At 42.6% G+C, this 22084-nt stretch overlaps 1 protein-coding gene across 1 annotated transcript in view; it reads right to left on the reverse strand.

Moving 5' to 3' along the window:
• The window catches only part of CIST1 (colon, intestine and stomach enriched 1), a 211569-nt gene that overhangs the window by 86059 nt on the left and 103426 nt on the right, over positions 1–22084 (reverse strand). The window contains exon 2 of the mRNA XM_075850052.1: positions 10735–10821. Coding sequence (XP_075706167.1) covers positions 10735–10821 — 87 coding nt within the window. The remainder of the gene's footprint in view (positions 1–10734; positions 10822–22084) is intronic.

The following is a 22084-nucleotide window of genomic DNA, read 5'->3' on the forward strand; positions in this document are numbered from 1 at the left end:
GTGCCAGAATTCTATTTCAAATCAGACCTAAAAAAAATTGCAGATGGCAAATTTATTGTGTTTCTGTAATTTTTTACAGCTTCCTTTACAGTTTTAAAAATGGTCACAATAAAGGCGTATAGAGGAGTTGTAAAATGTACCAAATTTACTAAAGATGTGCACCATTTTTTTGCACAAATTAACCTTCTGGTGGTATAAGGAACAGAAATTTGCCTACCATGCACCAAATATAATATGCCATGGGTGAAATTTGCACCATTTTAGCTGACTCTAGAATTCATGCATCTTATGAAACCATTTATAAACTTCCCTCCAATTCCTCACATCTGGAAAATGTCAACTAATACATTTTTCTATAAAAAAATAATTTTCATGATTAATTAGTTGATGATATATTGTTCACCTATTGTCAACATTGCACGTGTAACCTGTAGGAGAAGGCGGAACTGGAGGAGAGTCAGTTCTAAGGGGAACAGATTTGCAGAGGACAGGGAGTGGGTGGTGTTTCAGAGAGGGCACATGCCAGTGAGTGGCTGTGTGGAGTAGAGCGCTACAGAGAGCCCTAAGTAAACTCGGGAGAATGGAGTGAGACTGGTGAAAGGACAGTGGCAACCTTCCATTCAACATCAGTGGCACCCCTGAACAGAAGAGCTGGTTTGTATATTGCATTACCCCCAGGTCAGTCCGGTCCCTATCTTGGGCCGCATGGTAAAAGAAAAGCAGACCTACAATCCTACATTTACACACATCTGCAACAGAGTCAATTAAGTGGCATCTGTTGTATCGATTATACAATTGAGTTTCCAAATAAATCAAGGGACTGTTGACAGCCTCCAGAGGTCAAGCACCCTGCGCAAGTTACAGATGGCGCGAGATTGTATTGAATTAAAATGGAGCCATTAAAAAATACAACTCGTCTTGCAAAAACCAAACCCATATCTATGTTGATGGAAAAATGTTAATGTAATGGCTCTTGGAACGCAGTGATGAAAAAACAAAAAAATTGCTGTGCCCTAAAGAACCAACAAAGTTGGTTAAGGTCAGGATCACACACATGATGCAGTTTTTGGTGCAATTTTTTTAGCCAAAGCCAGAAGTGAATCCGAAAAGAAAGAAATGTATAAAAGTAAAGACTGATGCATGTCCCTTCTTTTGTGTCCACTCCTGTGTTTGTGAGCTTGCATATTTTATCCAAAATATTTAACTAATACCTCATGTTTATCGTGGATATTCATTGTTTATCATGGATATCTTTTCAGGATGCTGCCAGGTCTAGTGTTGGAGGAGAATAGGGTGTCAGTACTTTGTGTGGTATACTTGGAAGCTGCTGGACAGGCCGCCTGGTCTAATAGTATGGGCGTAACTAATAGGCTGTATGTAGTGGCATAAGTACCGCTGTGGCAGCCGTAGCGACTACTACGGGGCCCGCGACATGAGGGGGCCCGTGCCACCTGCCGACACACCCCCTCCCATATGCCTGGTGGCTCCTCTAGCAGCCGTTATGGCTTTATGGCTGCTACAGCGGTAGCGACGCTACTATGGGGCCCGCGTCGCCGAGCCTCTAACATTTATGCCCTCTCATACCCGGTGACGTCGCTAGCACCGGAGGGGGGCCCTGTGCTAGTGACAGCCACCCCCTCTTGCAGTAATTGTACCTGTGTGCTATAGACGCAGGTACAATTACTGCAAGAGGGGGTGGCTGTCGCTAGCACCGGGGCCCCCTCATGCATTAGCGTTCCGTGCCCGACCATTCAGCGCCTTACAATGATGCTGATTGGCTGAGTCAAATTACTTGCCCCGCCAATCAGCGCCTTTCAACGACGCTAGCGGCGCGATGACGTCATCGCGTCGCTTCAGTAGTTGAAAGGCGCTGATTGACGGGACAAGTCATTCTGCCCTGCCAATCAGCGCCTTTCAACGACAGCTACAGCAGACCTGCCCAGAAGAGAGCAGCTCTGCATTGCCACCGAACGGCGCGGGAACGGGATCATGTGAGTATGTAAAGTGGTTTTTTTGGGGGATGTGTAGCGCTATGTACAGGGGCAGCTATATGTAGGGCACTATCTACAGGGGTGGGCTATATGTGGAACACTATATACAGGGTTGGGCTACCTGTGGGGCACTATCTACAGGGGTGGAAATGTAGGGCACTGTCTACTATCTATAGGGGAAGCTATATGTAGGGCAGCATGGTGGGTGAGTGGTTAGTACTATTGCCTTGCAGCTCAGGAGTCCATACGTGGTGGGCACATCTACAGAGGGCTGTATGTGGGGCACTCTCTACAGGGGCTTCTATGTAGGGCACTATCTACAGAGGCTCTCTGGGAGTCACTATCTACAGGGGGGCTATGGGGGCAGTATCTACAGGGGGCATGGTGTGTCTGTGGGACACAGTCTATGGTACTATTATAATCAAGGACACAGTGTATGGCGCTATTATAGTTAGAGGTGCAGTGTATGGCGCTATTATATTTAGAGGTGTTGAGAATTTTATCTTCGTTTATAGGTGCAGAATTGTTTTAAAAGTGAGAAGCTGAAGGCATCTGAGCGGAAAACTGCAGAAATGGGTCGTGGCCGGGAGAAATCCATCGGAGAGGTCCGGACCGGAGGGAGAAGAAAATAGAAAAAAAACTAGAATCTGAGACGTCACCGGTGAGTCACTTAATGTAAATGTTTATTCTGCCTCTAGCCAGTACTGTAGTCACTCTATGATCTTCAGCGAGATGATGGGTGGTATGATTATTTTTTTTTGTGAAACAGTATCTCCCAGCATATCCTTACCATTGTTCGGGCCATGCTGGTAGCTGTAGTTTTACGCCATACAAACCTATACAGCAGGGTTTGCATTGAGCTGTATTTGATGCATTGAGCTGTATTTGTTCTGGTGCTGTATATATGTGCTGATCTTGGTTCTGATCCTGTTTTTAAGTACTGAGCATTGTTCTGGTGCTATATATATATATATATATATATATATATATATATGTATGAGCTTGGTTCTGGTACTGTATATACAAGAAATAGAGCCCAGAAGCAGCACTCAATAGCAAAAAATGTGAATTTATTCACCCAACACAGCAACGTTTCACTTCCTCCATGGAAGCATTTTCAAGATTGCTTGAAAATGCTTCCATGGAGGAAGTAAAACGTTGCTGTGTTGGGTGAATAAATTCAAATTTTTTGCTATTGAGTGCTGCTTCTGGGCTCTATTTCTTGTATATTCATGAGGAGTACGTCACTCCTTGATATTTGAAGCTAGCACCAGCCGTTTTTGGTTTTTTACACTGTTGCTTGAGCTGGTACTGTATATATGTACTGAGCATGGTTCTGGGGCTGTATTTAAGTACTGAGCTTGGTTCTGGTGTTGTATATATGTATGAGCTTGGTTCTGGTGTTGTATATATGTACTGATCTTGGTTCTGGTGCTGTATATATGTACTGAGTTTGGTTCTGGGGCTGTATTTATGTACTGAGCTTGGTTGTGGTACTGTATATATGTATGAGCTTGGTTCTGGAGCTGTAATTATATAGGATATAGTTATAATAACAGAATTTCAGGGCTGACGGATTGTATATTTACTGTGAACCTGTCTGGTAGTTTTATCCCCTAGAACCGCCACCACGTGGTAATACATGACCTGACAATATTTACAAATGTATGTTTTTTTCAGATGCAGCAAAATCTATAATATCAACTTTTAAAAATATGCTCACACTATATGCTAATTACTCATTAAAGGGTCATGGGGCAGTGCTGCTATCTTGAAGAGTCACATAGTGCTGCCTCCAAACCCACCTTTCCATGTTTGATTGACATCCCCCTGGCTGATACAACTTTCTCGGATGTGCCGTTGCCTTGTACTACTTGGGGGCTGTGTGGCACGATCTACTAGGGGGGCGGTATGGCACTATTTACAGGGGGAGCTGTATGACACTATATACAGGGGGAGCTGTATGACGCTATATACAGGGGGGACTTTATGGCGATATCTACAGGGGATGGATGGCACTATTTACAAGGGGGAGGTTGGGGGCGCTATCTACAAGTGGGGTGTGACACTGTCTATAGGCGGGGCTGTATTGCACTGTCTACAGGGGGCCTGTATGGCAGAATCTACAGGGGGCACTATCTCTAAGGGGGGCTGCATGTGGCACCAGTCAAGAGTTTGCTATGGGGCCCAGTCAGTGGCGTAACTACCGCCGTAGCAGCAGTAGCGGCTGCTACGGGGCCCGCGGCATGAGGGGGCCCGTGTCGCCCGCCGGCACGGGCCCCCACCATGGCCGGAGGCTCCGCTAGCAGCCGCTTTGGCTGCTACAGCGCGACGCCACTGAACAGTACGGCAGAGCAGGGAGGTATCTCCCCGCTCTGCCATTAAACAAAAGACATGTATCCCCTCTCCACAGGATATACACAGGATAGGGGATACATGTGTGATCGCTGGCAGCGATAGGGAGAACGGGGGACTGAAAGTCCCTTGAAGTTCTCCATCACAAACCTCAGACTTCCAGGGGTCTGTGTCGGCAGCTCCGGAGAAATGAATGGAGCGCCGGTCGCGCTTGTGCGCATGCGTGACCAGCGCTCCTTTCATTTTAAGTGAGCTGCGCAGACGCCGGAAGTCAGAGGTTAGTCATGGAGAACTTCGGGGGACTTTCGGTCCCCCGTTCTCCCTATCTCTGCCAGCGATCACACATGTCTCCCCTATCCTGTGGATAGGGGATACATGTCTTTTATTAGGACACACTGTAGGTCGCATTTTTTTGGGAGGGGGGACGCTGTATGGCGTTCCCTACAGGGGGGGGGCTGGCTGTATGGCGTTCCCTACAGGGGGGCGGATGCTGTATGGCGTTCCCTACAGGGGGGGGCTGTATGGTGTTCCCTACAGGGGGGGCTGTATGGCGTTCCCTACAGGGGTTCTGTATGGCGTTCCCTACAGGGTGGGGCTGTATGGCGTTCCCTACACTTCCCGTCTCCTATGAGCCATAACTTTTTTTATTTTTCCGTCAATGGAGAGGTGTGAGGGCTTCTTTTTTGCAGGAGGAGTTGTTCTACTGGCACCATTTAAAGTACCATATAATGTACTGGGAAAATGAAAAAAAAAATCTAAGTGGTGTGGAACTTTGAAAAAACTGAGATTTCTCCATTTTCTTTTGGGTTTCGTTTTTACGTCTTTCACCGTGCTGTAAAAATGACAAATTTACTTTATTCTGTTGGCCAATATGATTACGGCAATACCATATTTATATAGGTTTTTTAATGTTTTACTCCTTTTTCAAAGAAAAAACTATTTGTTAGAAGTATTTGTTTTTCCATATTCTGAAAGCCCTAACTTTTTTATTTTTCCATGGATTGAGCTATGTGAGGGCAAATTTTTTATGGCACAAGCTGTGGTTTTTATTGGTACCATCTTTTGGTATGTATGACTTTTTGATCACTTATTTTTTTTTCACTGCTATGTTGACAAAAAAACAGCGTTTCTGGCATTTTATATACTTTTTTTCTTTTACGGTATTTACCGTGCAAATTAAATAATGGTATATTGTAATAGTTCAGACTTTTACTGATGCAGCGATACCAATTTTGTTTATTTATTTTTTTAATTTTTACATTACTTAAATGGGAAAAGGGGGGTTATTTGAACTTTAAATTCTTTTTTTTTTTTAAATGTCACTACTAAAAATTGTATTTAACTTTTTTTTTTTTACACATTCTTTTAGTCCCCCTAGGGGACTTGAACCAGAAATCGTTGGATCGTTGGTACAATATATTGCAATACTAATGTATTGCAGTATATTGTCATTTTTACATGCATCTGTTAAGCCCTGCCACAGTCAGGGATTAACATAGGCAGAGTGAAGGCAGACCTGGGGCCCTTCATTCATAGGCGACCCTCAATCACGCCATGCGGCCGTCTATGAACTGTTTGAGGGGGCACCCCCTCTCTATAACTCCCCAGATGCTGCGGTTGCGATTGACCGCAGCATTTGAGGGGTTAAACGGGCTGTTCCTGGCAGTTAGTCTCGGGTGTTGGCTGTAAAACACAGCCGACACCCGCAGGGTATGGAGTGCGCTCACCGCGTGAGCGAGCGCGCTCCATACATCTCCCCCTGCACCTTGACATAAGTGGTTAATTTAGTTCTCTGTGATTTGTTTGTAATATGAGTGTAGGGACTAGCAATAGATGAGCACTCCTGTGTTTGACTTAAAAGAAGGAGCCAAAAACTGCATCAAAACTGAGTGTTTAATCCTGGCCTTAGGGGTCTAAGATGTCCTAACTTGCCGTCAGAAACATTTATTTTTCTTTTCAACAAATTTTATTGAGTTTTTACAACAGAGTAAGGAAATATATTGCATGAACACAAAAAAAAGAGGTGTATAATATATAATATACAACAGCTGATACAGCAATAAACTAGACAATATGTCAAACAGTCAAGGCAGTAATGATAAAAGCACATAAAAAAGGGGAAACAAAAACAAAATTAGGAAGTGGAAAGAAGGAATGGAGAAAGGGGAACAGAAAGACGGGGAAAGGTAAAGGAGGGGTCGGTCAGAGATCTAGAAAAAAGAAAGTTATTAACCAATTATCAAAAGGCGGTGATCATGGCACTAGGTAAGTGAGAGTAGGCGTAATTGATCCAGGGCAGCCAAAGGGCCTCGAATCTGGCAATCCTATCTAGTAAAATACTTGTGAGTTTTTCATTCACAAATATTTGGTCCATTCTGGTTTTGACACCTGCAAAAATTACAGATTGCTTTTTCCAGGAGTGGGCAATAGTCATTTTAGCGGCCAAAAGGATGTAAGAGAACAATTGAAATTGTGCTTGCGTTAATTCAGGGGGTTTGAGGTGTAGGAGAGCTAACTTAGGGTCTTTATGTAAAATTATACCAAACAGACTCTGGGCGAGACCAAAGACTCTGCTCCAGAATCTAACGAGTTTAGGACAGGACCACCATGTGTGGAGCATGTCACCGGGCGCGGGGCATCCCCTAAAGCAGGAGGCAGGATAAGTGGGAAATACGTGTGCAATTCGGCTGGGAACCAAGTACCACCGCATCATGACTTTGTATGCAGATTCTAGGATATTCGTATTGATAGAGCAATGTGAAACTGTGCTCCAAATACTACGCCACTCAGCCAGTTCCAGCGTCATCCCCAAGTCCCGGTGCCATCGGTCCACATATGTGTGAGGAGTGGGGGATGGGTTATTGAGGAGCCATTTGTATATGAGAGATATCATCCCTCTAGAGGTTGGGCAGGTGTTGCAGATTCTCTCGAACTGTGAGCAAGAGTCGGTTGTATCCCTGTTATTAAGGAGAGAAGTAATACAGTTCTTAAGTTGCAGGTATCTGAATATCTCGCCACTGGGGATCTGCTTAGAGGTCTGGAGTTCACAGAACGAGAGAATCCGAGAGTGAGTGGGCGTGAGGAGTTGGTGAACTCTAAGTATGTCATTCGACCACCACCATTTAAAGGCATAGTAGTTATCTGCACCCGGAGAGAACAGAGGGTTGTGCCATATAGAGATGAGGGGAAGATGTGGAGAAATCAATCTGCTAGAATATTTAATGGAGTCCCAGACCGTTAAAATGTGTGTAAGAGAGGGGGAGAGATGGGTAGGGTGTAAGGAGGGGGGCAGCCAGGGCAGAGATACAGGGATGGGCGACACCTCCAGATTATCCAGGTACACCCATAGAGGCATATTCACAGAAACGTGTAATTTAGGTAAGGATGCTATCATAGCTGCTTGATAATATTTAGAGATATTAGGAACACCCAGTCCCCCGTCTGTTTTCAGCGAGCAGAGAGTAGACCTGGATATTCTAGGACGCGCGCCACGCCAGATAAACGAGGATATACGGTTCTGAAGGAGACGTAATATGTGCGGTGGGATTTTTATTGGCAGGGTTTGAAACAAGTAAAGAAGCCTGGGAAGAATGGTCATTTTAACCGCAGAAATCCGCCCAACCCAAGAGAGATATGTGTGTTGCCATGATGTCAGAGAAGAGGTAAGGGAACGAATCAGGGAGGGATAGTTGGCAGAATATAGCTGATCATAGGAGGGGGTCAGATGAATACCCAGGTAATCTAATGAGTGTCTGGCCCATTGAAAGGGAAAGTGGCTACGTATGGAGTGCAGGACTTGCTGAGAGAGATTAATGTTTAATGCGATTGATTTTGTGGGGTTAATAGCGAGCCCGGAAATTGAGGCAAAATCAGATAAGGTTTTCATTAGGTTGGAAAGGGAAACCGTAGGTTGGGAGAGCATTAGTAGCATGTCATCAGCAAACAGGGACATTTTATGTTGCATGCCCGCCAATTCCAACCCCTTGATGTTCTGATTTTGGCGTATCATCATAGCCAAGGGCTCAAGAGCCAGAATGAATAGAATGGGAGATAGCGGACATCCTTGCCTAGTGCCCCGTTCAATAGGAAAAGGAGCAGACTGATATCCAGCATAGCAAACTTTGGCTGTGGGGTTGGAATAGAGGGCATGCACCCAGGACATAAAATGACGTTGGAAGCCCCACTTCCACAAAGGCAAAATCCATGTACGACCAGGATAATGTGTCGAAGGCTTTTTGAATATCGAGTGAGAGAAGCATTGAGGCCACATTTCTCCTGCGAGCTACATGAATCAGAGATATAACTCTCTTGGTACAATCACTTGTCTGTCTGCCTGGGACAAAGCCAGCCTGGTCCCCATGGATAATTACATCAAGGAAGCAGTTAATCCTAGTCGCCAGGATCTTGGCCAGGATTTTAATATCTGTATTCAAGAGGGATATTGGTCTGTAGTTGGTAATTTGGAGAGAGTCCTTTTGCGGTTTGGGGATCATAGCGATATGGGCATGAAGGGTTGATGGGAGAGGGGTTGTACCAGCTCTGAGGGCATTGAAGAGTTGGCTTAAATACGGAACCAGTAGCGGGGAGAGTTTTTTATAATATAAAGGGGAAAAACCGTCAGGACCAGGTGATTTGGAGGGTTTCAACTCCTTGATGGCCGCCTGAACCTCTGCTTCGGATATCTCAGCCTCCAAGGCTTCAAGGTTGGAGGGAGTGATATCCGGGAAAGTCAGGTCTGCAAATAAGCCCTCAGCCCTCAAGGAATCAAATAGTGGGGGGGGAGGAATATAAGTTAGAGAGGAAATTTTGAAATAGGGAAGTAATTTTATTGGGGTCTGCTGTTACGTTACCTGTGGAAGTTCGTAATCTAATAGGCTCTCTTGGCGACACAGGGACCCTCAATTGACGGGCCAGGAGTTTACCCGGTTTATTACTTTGCGAGTAATACCGCTGTTTGGACCATCTGAGTTTGCGTTCTACCTGCTCCGTCAACAGAAGGTCCAGTTCCAACCTAGTGGCATCTACCGAGGTTTTAATAGCAATCGAGGGGTTCTGTTTCCAAGTATGTTCCTTTTGTTCTAACATGCGATATAAATCCGCGATTTTTCGTTCTCTATTTTTTTTTCTAATGGAGCCTAGTCGAATGAGGGCCCCCCGCAATGTGGCTTTATGAGCTTCCCACAATATAACCGGGGAGGATGTGGAACCCACATTCAGGTCAAAGTAGTCCTTTACCGCCACTTCCACTTGCGCAAAAGTATCTTTAGAGGACAAAAGGCAGTCATTCAGACGCCAGTTAAAGGAGAGCCCCCGTGGGACTAGGGAAGAAAAAGAAACCTCCACAGGGTTATGATCGGACCATGGTGTGCTTAATATCTTAGCTGAGGAGCAAAGTGGTAGAAATCTTTGAGATGTGAATATGTGGTCAATACGACTAAAAGAGGAATGGGGGCAGGAATAGAAAGTAAAATCTTTTGTGGTGGGGTGGAGTTCACGCCAGAGATCATGAAGGTCGTGTAGGTGCAACATGTCCCTGAACTCAGAGGAGGATGTATGGGATGTGGATGGATTGGGGGCCGGGGATTTATCCACTGAAGGATCGATTACCAGATTCGAGTCACCCATAACCACCAAGAGAACCCGTCTATTAGCATCGACCAGTTTAAATAAGTGGGAAAAAAACCCTATTTGAAAATCATTAGGACCATAGTAACCTACTAAGGTCACTTCTACATCAAATAATGTGCCAACTAAAATCACATAGCGTCCAGTGGGATCAATAATTTCCTGTTGCAAATAAAAGGGAGATTCTTTCTGAAGGCAATAACTACTCCTCGCCGCTTTTCATGAGCGTGCGCGCCATAGAAAACGGGGAAGTGTGCGCTTAGATGTTGTGGTTTAGACGTGGCAGAGAATCTAGTTTCCTGAAGGCAAACGATATCGGCATGGCTAGCTTTGTAGAAATGAAAAGCCTTCAAGCGTTTATGTGGGGAGTTGAATCCCTGGACATTGTGAGAGATTATTTTCAAGGCAGGAGGAGCCATAAGAGAGGTCTAATGATCCGACAAAGAGCTCTGACCGACAGAGGGAGAGGGAGAGAAGGGAAGGTAAGAAAGGGGAGGGAGAGACAGACTAAATAAAAAGGGATACAGGAAAAATTATGCACATAGACATCAAGAAGTAGAAAATGCCCGAAACACGGCATAGAGAAGTGGACAGTAGTACGGGTAATACTACTTGTAGAGTCGGGGGGTCACCGGCACCTGGGAGAAACATTTATTTTTAATATTGACTACATAGTCCATCCATCTCCCCTACATCGAGGATGACGCAAAACATTTAGATCCATCTGTGTGTCTTTAGTCTCTGCAAATTTAGAATGACTTACCTGTAGCTTTTACAGTATTAGATGTCGTTTTTGTAGTGAAATGCGATGTAGAATTTGTTGCAGTTGTTGTTTCATTAGTTTGAAGACCTAAAGAAATAAGAATATGTATTAGTGCGCATAGATTTCAAGCTTTAACCCCTTCACACACCAGGATATGCCAGTATGTCCTGGTGCAGGGGGAGAAGTAGGGAGTGCGCTCACATGCTGAGCACGCTCCATACGCTGCAGGTGTTAGCTGTCTTTTACAGCTGACACCCGGGACTAACGTCCAGGAACAGCAATCACGCTGTTTAACCCCTCAAATGCTGCGGTCAATCGCGACCGCAGCATCTGAGGCATTAGAAAGTGGAGGGTGCCCCCCTTAGATAGCTCATCGCCCCCCACAATGCAATTGGGGGATGCTGATGGTTGTAATGGCAGCCCAGGGGCCTAATGAATGCCCCCAGGACTGTGTCACTCTGCCTCTGTTAAGCCCTGCTTGTCACATGGCTTAACAGAAGCCTGTAAAAATGACAATATACTGCAATACATTAGTATTGCAGTGTATTATACCATTGGTCTAACGATTGCTAGTTCAAGTCGTCTAGGTGGACTAATAAAATGTGTAAAAAAAGAAAGTGAAATAAAGTCTTTAGTATTGAAAAAAAATATTAAAAGTAAAAAAAAAACCTTTTCCCATTTTTCCTCTAAAGTAATGTAAAAGATAAAAAAACTTATACAAAATTGGTATTGCTGCATCCATAAAAGTCTGAAGTATTACAATATAGTGTTACTTAATGAGCACGTTGAACGCCGTACAAAATAAAATGAAAAATGTAAAACACCAAAATCTATGTTTTTTGGTCAACGTAGCCCTAAAAACAAAATGTCATAAAAAGTGATCAAAAAGTCGTATGTACCAAAAAATTGTACGAATAAAAATGACAGCTCGTCCCGCAAAAATATGAGCCCTCACACCGCTCAATCCACGGAAAAATAAAAAAGTTATGGCTTTCAAAATATGCCAAAATAAAAAATAAAAATGTAACAAAAAGTTGTTGCTTTTTTATCGTAAATTATAAAAAAAAGGAGGAATCACACTTTTTTCCAATTTCAGCCCGCAAACAATCCCAGAACATTATATGGTACTTTAAATGCTACCAATAGAAACTACAACTCCTCCCGCAAAAAATAAGCCTTCACACCATCCCATTGACGGAAAAAATAAAACTTAATGCTTCTTGGAAAGCAGGGAGTGAAAAATGAAAATGAAAAATCCAAAAATGGCCACGTCCTTATCCCCTTAAGGACACAGTCTGTTTTGGCCAGCCAATTTTTTCAAATCTGACGTGTCAATTTATGTGGTAATAATTTTGGAATGCTTTTATGTATCCAAGTGATTCTGAGATTGTTTTTTCGTGACACAATGTACTTTATGTTACTTGTAAAATTTGGTCGATATATTCAGTGTTTATTTGTGAAAAACACCAAAATTCTGAGAAAATGTGCAAAAATTAGCATTTTTCTAAATTTAAATGTATTTCCTTGTAAGACAGATAGTAATACCACCCAAAATAGTTACTAGTTAGCAGTTCCTATATGTCTACTTTTTAAAAGTCCTTCTATTTTTCTAGGACGTTACAAGGCTTCTAACTTTAGCAGCAATTTCTCACTGTAGCATCCACGTCCGCGGACCACCGTTCCTACTCACCCCTTGGCGGCCATGGCCATTGATCTGTTTTTTTGTGCTGACCGGCATCTCCTTCCTAGGAGACGCCAGCACTCCCTTCCACTCTGTTCGGGTTGTCCCATAGGGTGCGCGCGCACGCTCGTGCCCAGCCTTAAAGGGCCAGCGCACGCATATTAATTATATTACAATTTAGCCCTAATCACTCTGGACTATAAAAGGGCCCCTGCCCTTTCACTCCCTGTCTGAGCGTTGTTTGTAATTCCCGTGATAGTCTTAGCAAATGGTCCTGCAGTGTTTTCCTGTTCCCAAGTGTTCCCGTGCCCTACTACCTGTTCCTGTATCCTGTGCTGTGTTGGTTCCTAGTCCTATCGAGTGTTGGAGTCGTGTTCTGTCATCGGTCACACCTGCTGTCGTACACCACGTCTGGTGTCATCTGCCACACCTGATATCTTCCGCCACGTGTGGCGTCCTCTGCCGTCTGAAGTTCCATCTGTGCCTAGCCACTGTGACTGTCTAGACTACTTAGGTACCGTTGTGCTTGAATTTGTATTGATTGGGTACTCTGTTGTTTGGCCAGCAGCCTCCCCGCTACGGCGGTGCGGCCTAGTGGGTCCACATACCCTCAGATCGTGACACTCACATTTTCAAGAAAAATTTCAAAAGGCTATTTTTTCAGATACCAGTACAGTTCTCAAGTGGCTTTGAGGGCCTTATACTAGTCCCTCTCAATGACTTAGAATACCATCAAAAAGTTCATTTATTTCAGTAATTAAATTCAAAAAGTGAAATTCATGTATTATATAGATTCATTACACACAGAGTGATCTATTTCCAGCATTTTTTTCTTTTAATGTTGATGAGTATGGCTAACAGTTAATGAAAACCCTAAATTTAGTGTCTAAGAAAATTAGAATACTAAATAAGCCCAATTTCAAAAATTATTTTTAATACTGAAATGTTGGCCTACTGAAAAGTATGTACATTATATGCACTCAATACTTGGTCGGGCTCCTTTTGCACGAATTACTGCATGAATTCGGCGTAGAATGGAGGCGATCAGACTGTGGCACTGCTGAAGTGTTATGGAAGCCCAGGTTGCTTTGATAGTGGCCTTCAGCTCGCCTGCATTGTTATGCAGGTAAAATAGCATGATATTTTTATAGTTCGGGTCGTTACGGACGTGGTGATACCACATATGTGTACTTTATTAAATATTTTCTGTTTTTTTCCTATAATAAAAGACTTATTATGGGAAAAAAGGCGGTTATTGTTTTTTTACCGTCAAACTTTTATTTCTTTACAACATTTTTATTAACTTTTTTTTGTCCCACTAGGGGACTTGAAGGTATGAAGCCCTGATCGCTATTCTAAAACACTGCACTACCTACATAGTACAGTGTATTAGAGCTGTCAACTATTCACCTACAGCAAGCCTATTAGGCCTCACCTCCCGGCAGGGCCTAATAGGCTTTCGTACTAGGAGGCCATTGTTAGGCCTCTGGTTGCCATAGCAACCATTGGCAACCCCCACGGGCGTTGATGGTTGCCATTAGCAACCATCGGGTGCGATCTTACCACCTATTTGCAGCGATCGCTTTTGATCGCTGCATCTAAGGGGTTAATCGGCCGGATATTAACTTAGCTCCGGTCCTGGCAGTTAGAGCAGGATGTCAGCTGTGACATACAGCTGACACCTACGGCCATAGCAACCATTAGGGGTGCTGACAGGCTAGAAACCATCAAGATACAGTGATCGCTTTGATCGCTGCATCTAGGGTTAATCAGCCGGATCGGAAGCTAGCTCCGGTCCTGGTCTTTACAGCCGACTCCCAGCTGTGATGGCCCTGGCTCAGCTTCTGAGCCAGCGACATCACATACACATTCTCAAGGAGCTGTGATTGGTCAGTCTAATGTGACTGACCAATCACAGCGAAAGCCGGCAGGGGACCGCTGTGATTGGTCCCCTGCCATCTTACTGTGCCGATCAACTGTCATAAACAGTTGATGGCACAGTTCTGTCACCTTGTCCTTTGACAGGGTGACAGTTGTTAGCCAGGACGCACCGGTACGTCCCGATGCCTTAAAGCAGTGCAATACAGGACATACCGGTTAAGGGGTTAACAATTTGTTTCTTAGAAAGTTTTTATTTCTGAAACTCTAATTCAAATTAATAATATTTTAATTGTAGCATGATAAGGGAGGACTGAAATAGCACCTTTTATAAAGCATACAATCACCTTTTTATTTATTTTTGTGCCATGATGCTAGATGAAACCACACAGTGGGGTAGATTTGGGCCTAAAAATGTTAGTAGATTTATTACACCGCATGTGTATAAAAATGGCCGGACTATTGTGCAGAACAAACACTGTTACACTTTGTGTCTCCCTTATGTCCTCATAGATTGTAAGCTCTTGCGAGCAGGGTCCTCACTCCCCAGGTTTGAATTGTAAATGAACTTTGTCACTATGTAATGTCTGATATTGTTTGTTTCATGTTCCCTCTAAATTGTAAAGTGCTGCGTAATATGTTGGCGCTATATAAATAAAGATTATTATTATTATTATTATTATTATTATATTATGCGTTTTTGCAACATTTTACAGGATCCTACCTTGACAGTTTTGAAAACGGTTGCAAGAAAGTACAATGCATTAAAAAAGTCTTTATACCCTTTACATTTTTTCCCATTTTGTTATGTTGAGGCCTTGTGCTAAAATATTTTTTTTTATTTTTTTTTAAATAAAGTTTTTCCCCATCATTCTGCACTCAATACCCCCCAAGTGAGAACAGAATTTTAGTAATCATTGCGAATTTATTGTAAAGGAAAAACAAACATTTTGCATTGACATAAGTATTCAGACTTTTTACTCAGTACTTCGTTGAAGTACCTTTGGCAGCAATAACAGCCTCCAGTCTTCTTGGGTATGATGCCACAAGTTTTGTACACCTGGATTTGGTGCTTTTCTGCCATTCTTCTCTGCACATCCGCATATCCTCTCAAGCTCTTTCAGGTTGGATGGAGACCGTCGGTGGACAGCCATTTTCAGGTCTCTCCAGAGATGTTTGATTGGGTTCAAGTCAGGGCGCTTGCTGGCTCACTCAAGGACATTCAGAGTTGTCCCTAAGTCACTCCTGTGTTGTCTTGGCTTTGTGCTTAGTGTCATTGTCTTGTTGGAAGGTGAACCTTCAGCCCAGTCTGAGGTCCAGAGAACTCTAGATCAGGTTTTCATTAAGAATATCTCTGCACTTTGCTCCATTCATCTTTCCCTTAACCCTGACTAGCCTTCCTGTCCCAGCTTCTGAAAAACTTGTTGGAAGATAAACTTTCGGCCCAGTCTGAGATCCAAAGCACTCTGGATCCGGTTTTTATTAAGAATATCTCTGTACTTAGCTCCATTCATCTTTCCTTCAACCCTTAACAGTCTCCCAGTCCCAGCTGCTGAAAAACACCCCCACAGCATGATGCTGCCACCACCATGCTTCACTGTAAGGATGGTATTGGGCAGGTGATGAGCAGTGCCTGGTTTCCTTCAGACATGACACTCAGAATTGAGGCTAAAAAGTTCAATCTTGGTTTCATCAGAACACAGAATCTTGTTTCTCACAGTCTGAGAGTCCTTTAGGATCTTTTTTTGCAAACTCCAGACGGTCTTTCATGTGTCTTTTACTGAGGAGAGGCTTCTTTCCGGGCCACTCTATCACTCCACCAATCTGGGTTTTATGGCTTGATGGAATGCTGCAGTGATAGTTGACCTTCTGGAAGTTTCTCCCATCTGCACAAAAGGATCTTTGGAGCTCAGCCAGAGTGACCATTGGGTTCTTGGTCACCTCTCTTACCAAGGCCCTTCTCCCCTGATTACTTAGTTTGGTGGGGCGGCCAGCTCTAGGAAGAGTCCTGGTTGTTCCAAACTTCTTCCATTCAAGAATTATGAAGGCCACTGTGTTCTTGGGAACTTTCAGTTTAGTAGGATTTTTTTTTTGTACCCTTCCACAGATTTGTGCCTCCTCACAATCCTGTCTGAGCTCTAAAGGCCGTTTTTTCCTCCTCATGGCGCATATTGAGTGCAGAATGATGAGGAAAAACGTTAAATTTTTTGTTTTAGCACAAGGCCTTAACATGACAGAATGTGAAAAAAGTGAAAGGGTCTGAAGACTTTCCAAATGCACTGTATGTGCACTATTATTTGTAACAAATTAACCATGAGGTGGTATAAGGAAGAGAAATTTGTATAACATGTCTTGCAAGTTTCACCAAATATATTATACCACGTGTGCAATTTGTGCCATTTTAGCTGACTTCTTAATTCATGCATCATGTGAACCTATTGATAAATTTCCCTTAAATTACATCCCTTATATCTGAAATATGTCAAAAATGTTCAAAAATAAATGAATGATTGATAAATTGTTATTAAATATTTATGATTGATTAACCCCTTCCCTCTTTAGCCACTTTTGACCTTCCTGACAGAGCCTCATTTTTCAAATCTGACATGTTTCACTTTATGTGGTAATAACGTCGAAATGCTTTCACCTATCCGGGCGATTCTGAGATTGTTTTCTCGTGACACATTGGACTTTAAGATAGTGGTAAAATTTGCTCGATATGTTCAGTATTTAAGTGTGAAAAACACCAAAAATTAGCAAAAAATTGCAAAAATTTGCATTTTTCTCAATTTAAATGTATCTGCTTGTAAGACAGGCAGTTATAACACACAAAATTGTTGCTAATTAACATCCCCCATATGTCTACTTTAGATTGGCATCGTTTTTTGAACATCCTTTTATTTTTCTATGACATCACAAGGCTTAGAACTTTAGCAGCAATTTCTCATATTTTCAAGAAAATTTCAAAAGGCTATTTTTACAGGGGCCAGTTCAGTTGTGAAGTGGTTTTGAGGGCCTTATATATTAGAAACCCCCAAAAAGTCACCCCATTTTAAAAACTTCACCCCTCAAAGTATTTAAAACAGCATTTAGAAAATGTCTTAACCCTTTACAGATTTCACAGGAATTAAAGCAAAGTAGAGGTGAAATTTACAAATTTCATATATTTTTGCCGAAATAAATTTTTAATACAATTTTTTTTATCACACAGAAGGTTTTACCAGAGAAATGCAACTCAATATTTGTTGCCCAGTTTCTGCAGTTTTAGGAAATATCCCACATGTGGCCGTAGCGTGCTACTGGACTGAAGCACCGGCCTCAGAAGCAAAGGAGCACCTAGTGGATTTTGGGGCCTTATTTTTGTTAGAATATATTTTAGGCACCATGTCAGGTTTGAAGGGCTCTTGCGGTGCCAAAACAGTGAAAATCCCACAAAAGTGACCCCATCTGGGAAACTAGACACCTCAAGGAAATTATCTAGGGGTGTAGTGAGCATTTTGACCGCACAGGTTTTTTACAGAAATTATTGGAAGTAGGCCGTGAAAATTAAAATCAACATTTCTTCAAAGAAAATGTAGGTTTAGGGATTTTTTTTCTCATTTCCACAAGGACTAAAGGAGAAAAAGCACCGCAAAATTTGTAAAGCAATTTCTCCCGAGTAAAACACTACCCCACATGTGGTAATAAATGGATATTTGGACACACTGCAGGGCTTAGAAGGGAAAGAGCGCCGTTTGGCTTTTGAAGCTCAAATTTAGCAGGAATGGTTTGAGAGGCCATGTCACATTTACAAAGCCCCTGAGGGGACAAAACAGTGGAAACCTCCCACAAGTGACCCCATTTCGGAAACTACACCCATTGAGGAAATTATCTAGGGGTATAGTGAGCGTTATGACCACACAGGTTTTTTGCATAAATTATTGGAAGTAGGCTGTGAAAATGATAATCTAAATTTTTTCAAAGAAAATGTAGGTTTAGCTAATTTATTCTCATTTCCACAAGGACTGAAGGAGAAAAAGCACCGTAAAATTTGTAAAGCAATTTCTCCCTAGTAAAACAATACCCCACATGTGGTAATAAACGGCTGTTTGGACACACGGCAGGGCTTAGAAGGGAAAGAGCGCCATTTGGCTTTTGGAGTCCACATTTAGCAGGAATGGTTTGCGGAGGCCATGTCACATTTACGAAGCCCCTGAGGGGATAAAACAGTGGAAACCCTCCACAAGTGACCCCATTTTGGAGACTACACCCATTGAGGAAATTATCTAGGGGTATAGTGAGCGATTTGACCCCACAGTTTTTTTGCAGAAAATATTGGAAGTAGGCCCTGAAAATAATAATCTACATTTTTTCAAAAAAAATCTAGGTTTAGCTAATTTTTTCTCATTTCCAGAAGGACTGAAGGAGAAAAAGCACCACAAAATTTGTAAAGCAATTTCTCCCGAGTAAAACAATACCCCACATGTGGTAATAAACGGCTGTTTGGACACACGGCAGGGCTTAGAAGGGAAAGAGCACTATTTGGCTTTTTGAGATCACATTTAGCAGGAATGGTTTGCGGAGGCCAGGTCACATTTGCAAAGCCTCTGAGGGGACAAAACAGTGGAAACCCCCCACAAGTGACCCCATTTTGGAGACTACACCCATTGAGGAAATTATCTAGGGGTATAGTGAGCGATTTGACCCCACAGTTTTTTTGCAGAAAATATTGGAAGTAGGCCCTGAAAATAATAATCTACATTTTTTCAAAAAAAATCTAGGTTTAGCTAATTTTTTCTCATTTCCAGAAGGACTGAAGGAGAAAAAGCACCACAAAATTTGTAAAGCAATTTCTCCCGAGTAAAACAATACCCCACATGTGGTAATAAACGGCTGTTTGGACACACGGCAGGGCTTAGAAGGGAAAGAGCACTATTTGGCTTTTTGAGATCACATTTAGCAGGAATGGTTTGCGGAGGCCAGGTCACATTTGCAAAGCCTCTGAGGGGACAAAACAGTGGAAACCCCCCACAAGTGACCCCATTTTGGAGACTACACCCATTGAGGAAATTATCTAGGGGTATAGTGAGCGATTTGACCCCACAGTTTTTTTGCAGAAAATATTGGAAGTAGGCCCTGAAAATAATAATCTACATTTTTTCAAAAAAAATCTAGGTTTAGCTAATTTTTTCTCATTTCCAGAAGGACTGAAGGAGAAAAAGCACCACAAAATTTGTAAAGCAATTTCTCCCGAGTAAAACAATACCCCACATGTGGTAATAAACGGCTGTTTGGACACACGGCAGGGCTTAGAAGGGAAAGAGCACTATTTGGCTTTTTGAGATCACATTTAGCAGGAATGGTTTGCGGAGGCCAGGTCACATTTGCAAAGCCCCTGAGGGGACAAAACAATGAAAACGCCCAAAAAGGGACTCCATTTAGGAAACTACACCTCTTGAGGAATTCATCTACGGGTGTAGTAAGCATTTTGACCCCACAGATGTTTCATAGAATTTATTAGAATTAGGCAGTGAAAATAAAAACAGTCCTTTTTCTTCAATAAGACGTAGCTTTAGCACAAATTTTTTCATTTTCTCAACAAATAAAGGAAAAAAAGAACTCAAAATTTGTAAAGCAATTTCTCCCGAGTACGGCAATACCCCATATGTGGTCATAAACTGCTGTTTGGCCAAACGGCAGGGCTCAGAAGGAAAGGACCGCCATTTGGAGTGCAGATGTTGCTGGATTGGTTTTTGGGCGCCTGTGGGCCCAAAACAGTGGAAACCCCCCAGAAGTGACCCCATTTTGGAAACAACACCCCTCAATGCATTTACCAAGGGGTGTAGTAAGCATTTTAACCCTGCAGGTGTTTTGTAGAAATTAGTGTTCACTCGATGTTGCAGAGTGAAAATGGGATTTTCTTCCATAGATATGCCAATATGTGGTGCCCGGCTTGTGCCACCATAACAAGACAGCCCTCTAATTATTATGCGGTGTTTCCCGGTTTTAGAAACACCCTACATGTGGCTCTAATCTTTTGCCTGGACATATGACAGGGCTCAGGAGTGAAGAGTACCATGCGGAGTGGAGGCCTAATTTGGCGATTTACAAAGTATTGGTTCACAACTGCAGAGGCTCAGATGTGAAATAATAAAAAGAAACCCCTGAGAAGTGACCCCCACTATGGAAACTGCACCCCTCAAGGCATTTATTAAGAGGTGTAGTGAGCATTTTCACCCCACAGGTCTTTTCCATAAATGAATGCACTGCGGATGGTGCAAATTAAAAATGTATATTTTTCCCTAGATATGCCATTCAGTGGCAAATATGTCATGCCAAGCTTATGACACTGGAGACACACACCCCAAAAATTGTTAAAAGGGTTCTCCCGGGTATGACGATGCCATATATGTTGAAGGAAACTGCTGTTTGGGCACGCTGTAGGGTTCAGAGCCGAGGGAGCACCATTTGGCTTTTGGAGAGCGGATTTTGCTTGGTACTAAATTTGTTTGAGTATTGCTGGTGTTTTATAATGTGGGGGTACATGTAAGCGGGGCGGAGTATATAAGGGGCATAGTCAGGTGGTATGAAAAAAATAAAATAATCCATAGATGTGTGTTACGCTGTGAAGCAATCCTTTCCGCACAGGCCAGTGTCGCACTGATAAATGGTGTCATTTCTTATCCCCCTTTTGGTCCACACTCCGCACCTTTGTAGTTTGAGGAATTTTGCTTGGAAAGGGTTGTCCTGGTATAATACGGGCACCGTCGCTTCCAGCGGATATGTTTGGGCCCTCCCTTTCCTGGTTCCCTAATTTTAGGTCCTTGATAAATCGCCTCTTCAAACTGAAGAAATGTTCCCCTCGGGCACAACTGCATATTTTTTTATTTCCTGACTTATTGGAGCCATAACTAATTTTATTTTTCATAGACGTAGTTGTATGAGGGCTGGTTTGTTGCGGGATGAGCTGTAGTTATTATTGGTACCATTTTGGGGTACATGTGACTTTTTGATCACCTTTTATCCTATTTTTTGGGATGCCAGGTAAACAAAAAAACGCAATTCTGGCACAGCTTTTTTCGGTTTTTTTATACAGCGTTCACCATGCGTTATAAATTACATGTTAACTTTATTCTGTGGGTCAGTACGATTCTGGCGATACCTAATTTATAGCACTTTTTCATGTTTTACAACTTTTTTCACAATAAAATTACTTTTGTAAAAAGAATGTATTTTTTCTCTGTCGCCAAGTTGTGAGAACCATAACATTTTAATTTTTTTGTCGACGGAGGTGTATGAGGGCTTGTTTTTTGCGGGACGAGCTATAGTTTTTATAGGTACCATTTTTGGATACGTGCGACTTTTTTTACGTTTTTTTTTACGCTATTCACCGCGTGCAATAAATAATACAATATTTTGATACCTCAGGTCGTTACGGTCGTGGCAATACCAAATACATATGGTTTATTAATATTTTTCAATAATAAAGGACTTGATAAGAGTAAAAGGGGGATTGTGTTTTATTTGATTACTTGAAACTTTTATTGTTTTCAAACTTTTATTTTTTGCACTTTTTTTTACACTTTTTTATACTTTATTTACACTTTTCTTCAAGTCCCACTAGGGGACTTGAAGGTCCAACGGTCAGATTTATTTTTTTTCTAATACATTGCACTACCTATGTAGTGCAATGTATTAGATCTGACAGTCATTCACTGACAGCAAGCCGATTAGGCTTCGCCTCCAGGCGGGGCCTAAATCGGCTTCCGTAATGGCAGAGCAGGAGACCATTGTGTCTCCTGTTGCCATAAC

Source organism: Rhinoderma darwinii, chromosome 1, assembly GCF_050947455.1.
Source record: "Rhinoderma darwinii isolate aRhiDar2 chromosome 1, aRhiDar2.hap1, whole genome shotgun sequence".
NCBI lineage: Eukaryota > Metazoa > Chordata > Amphibia > Anura > Rhinodermatidae > Rhinoderma > Rhinoderma darwinii.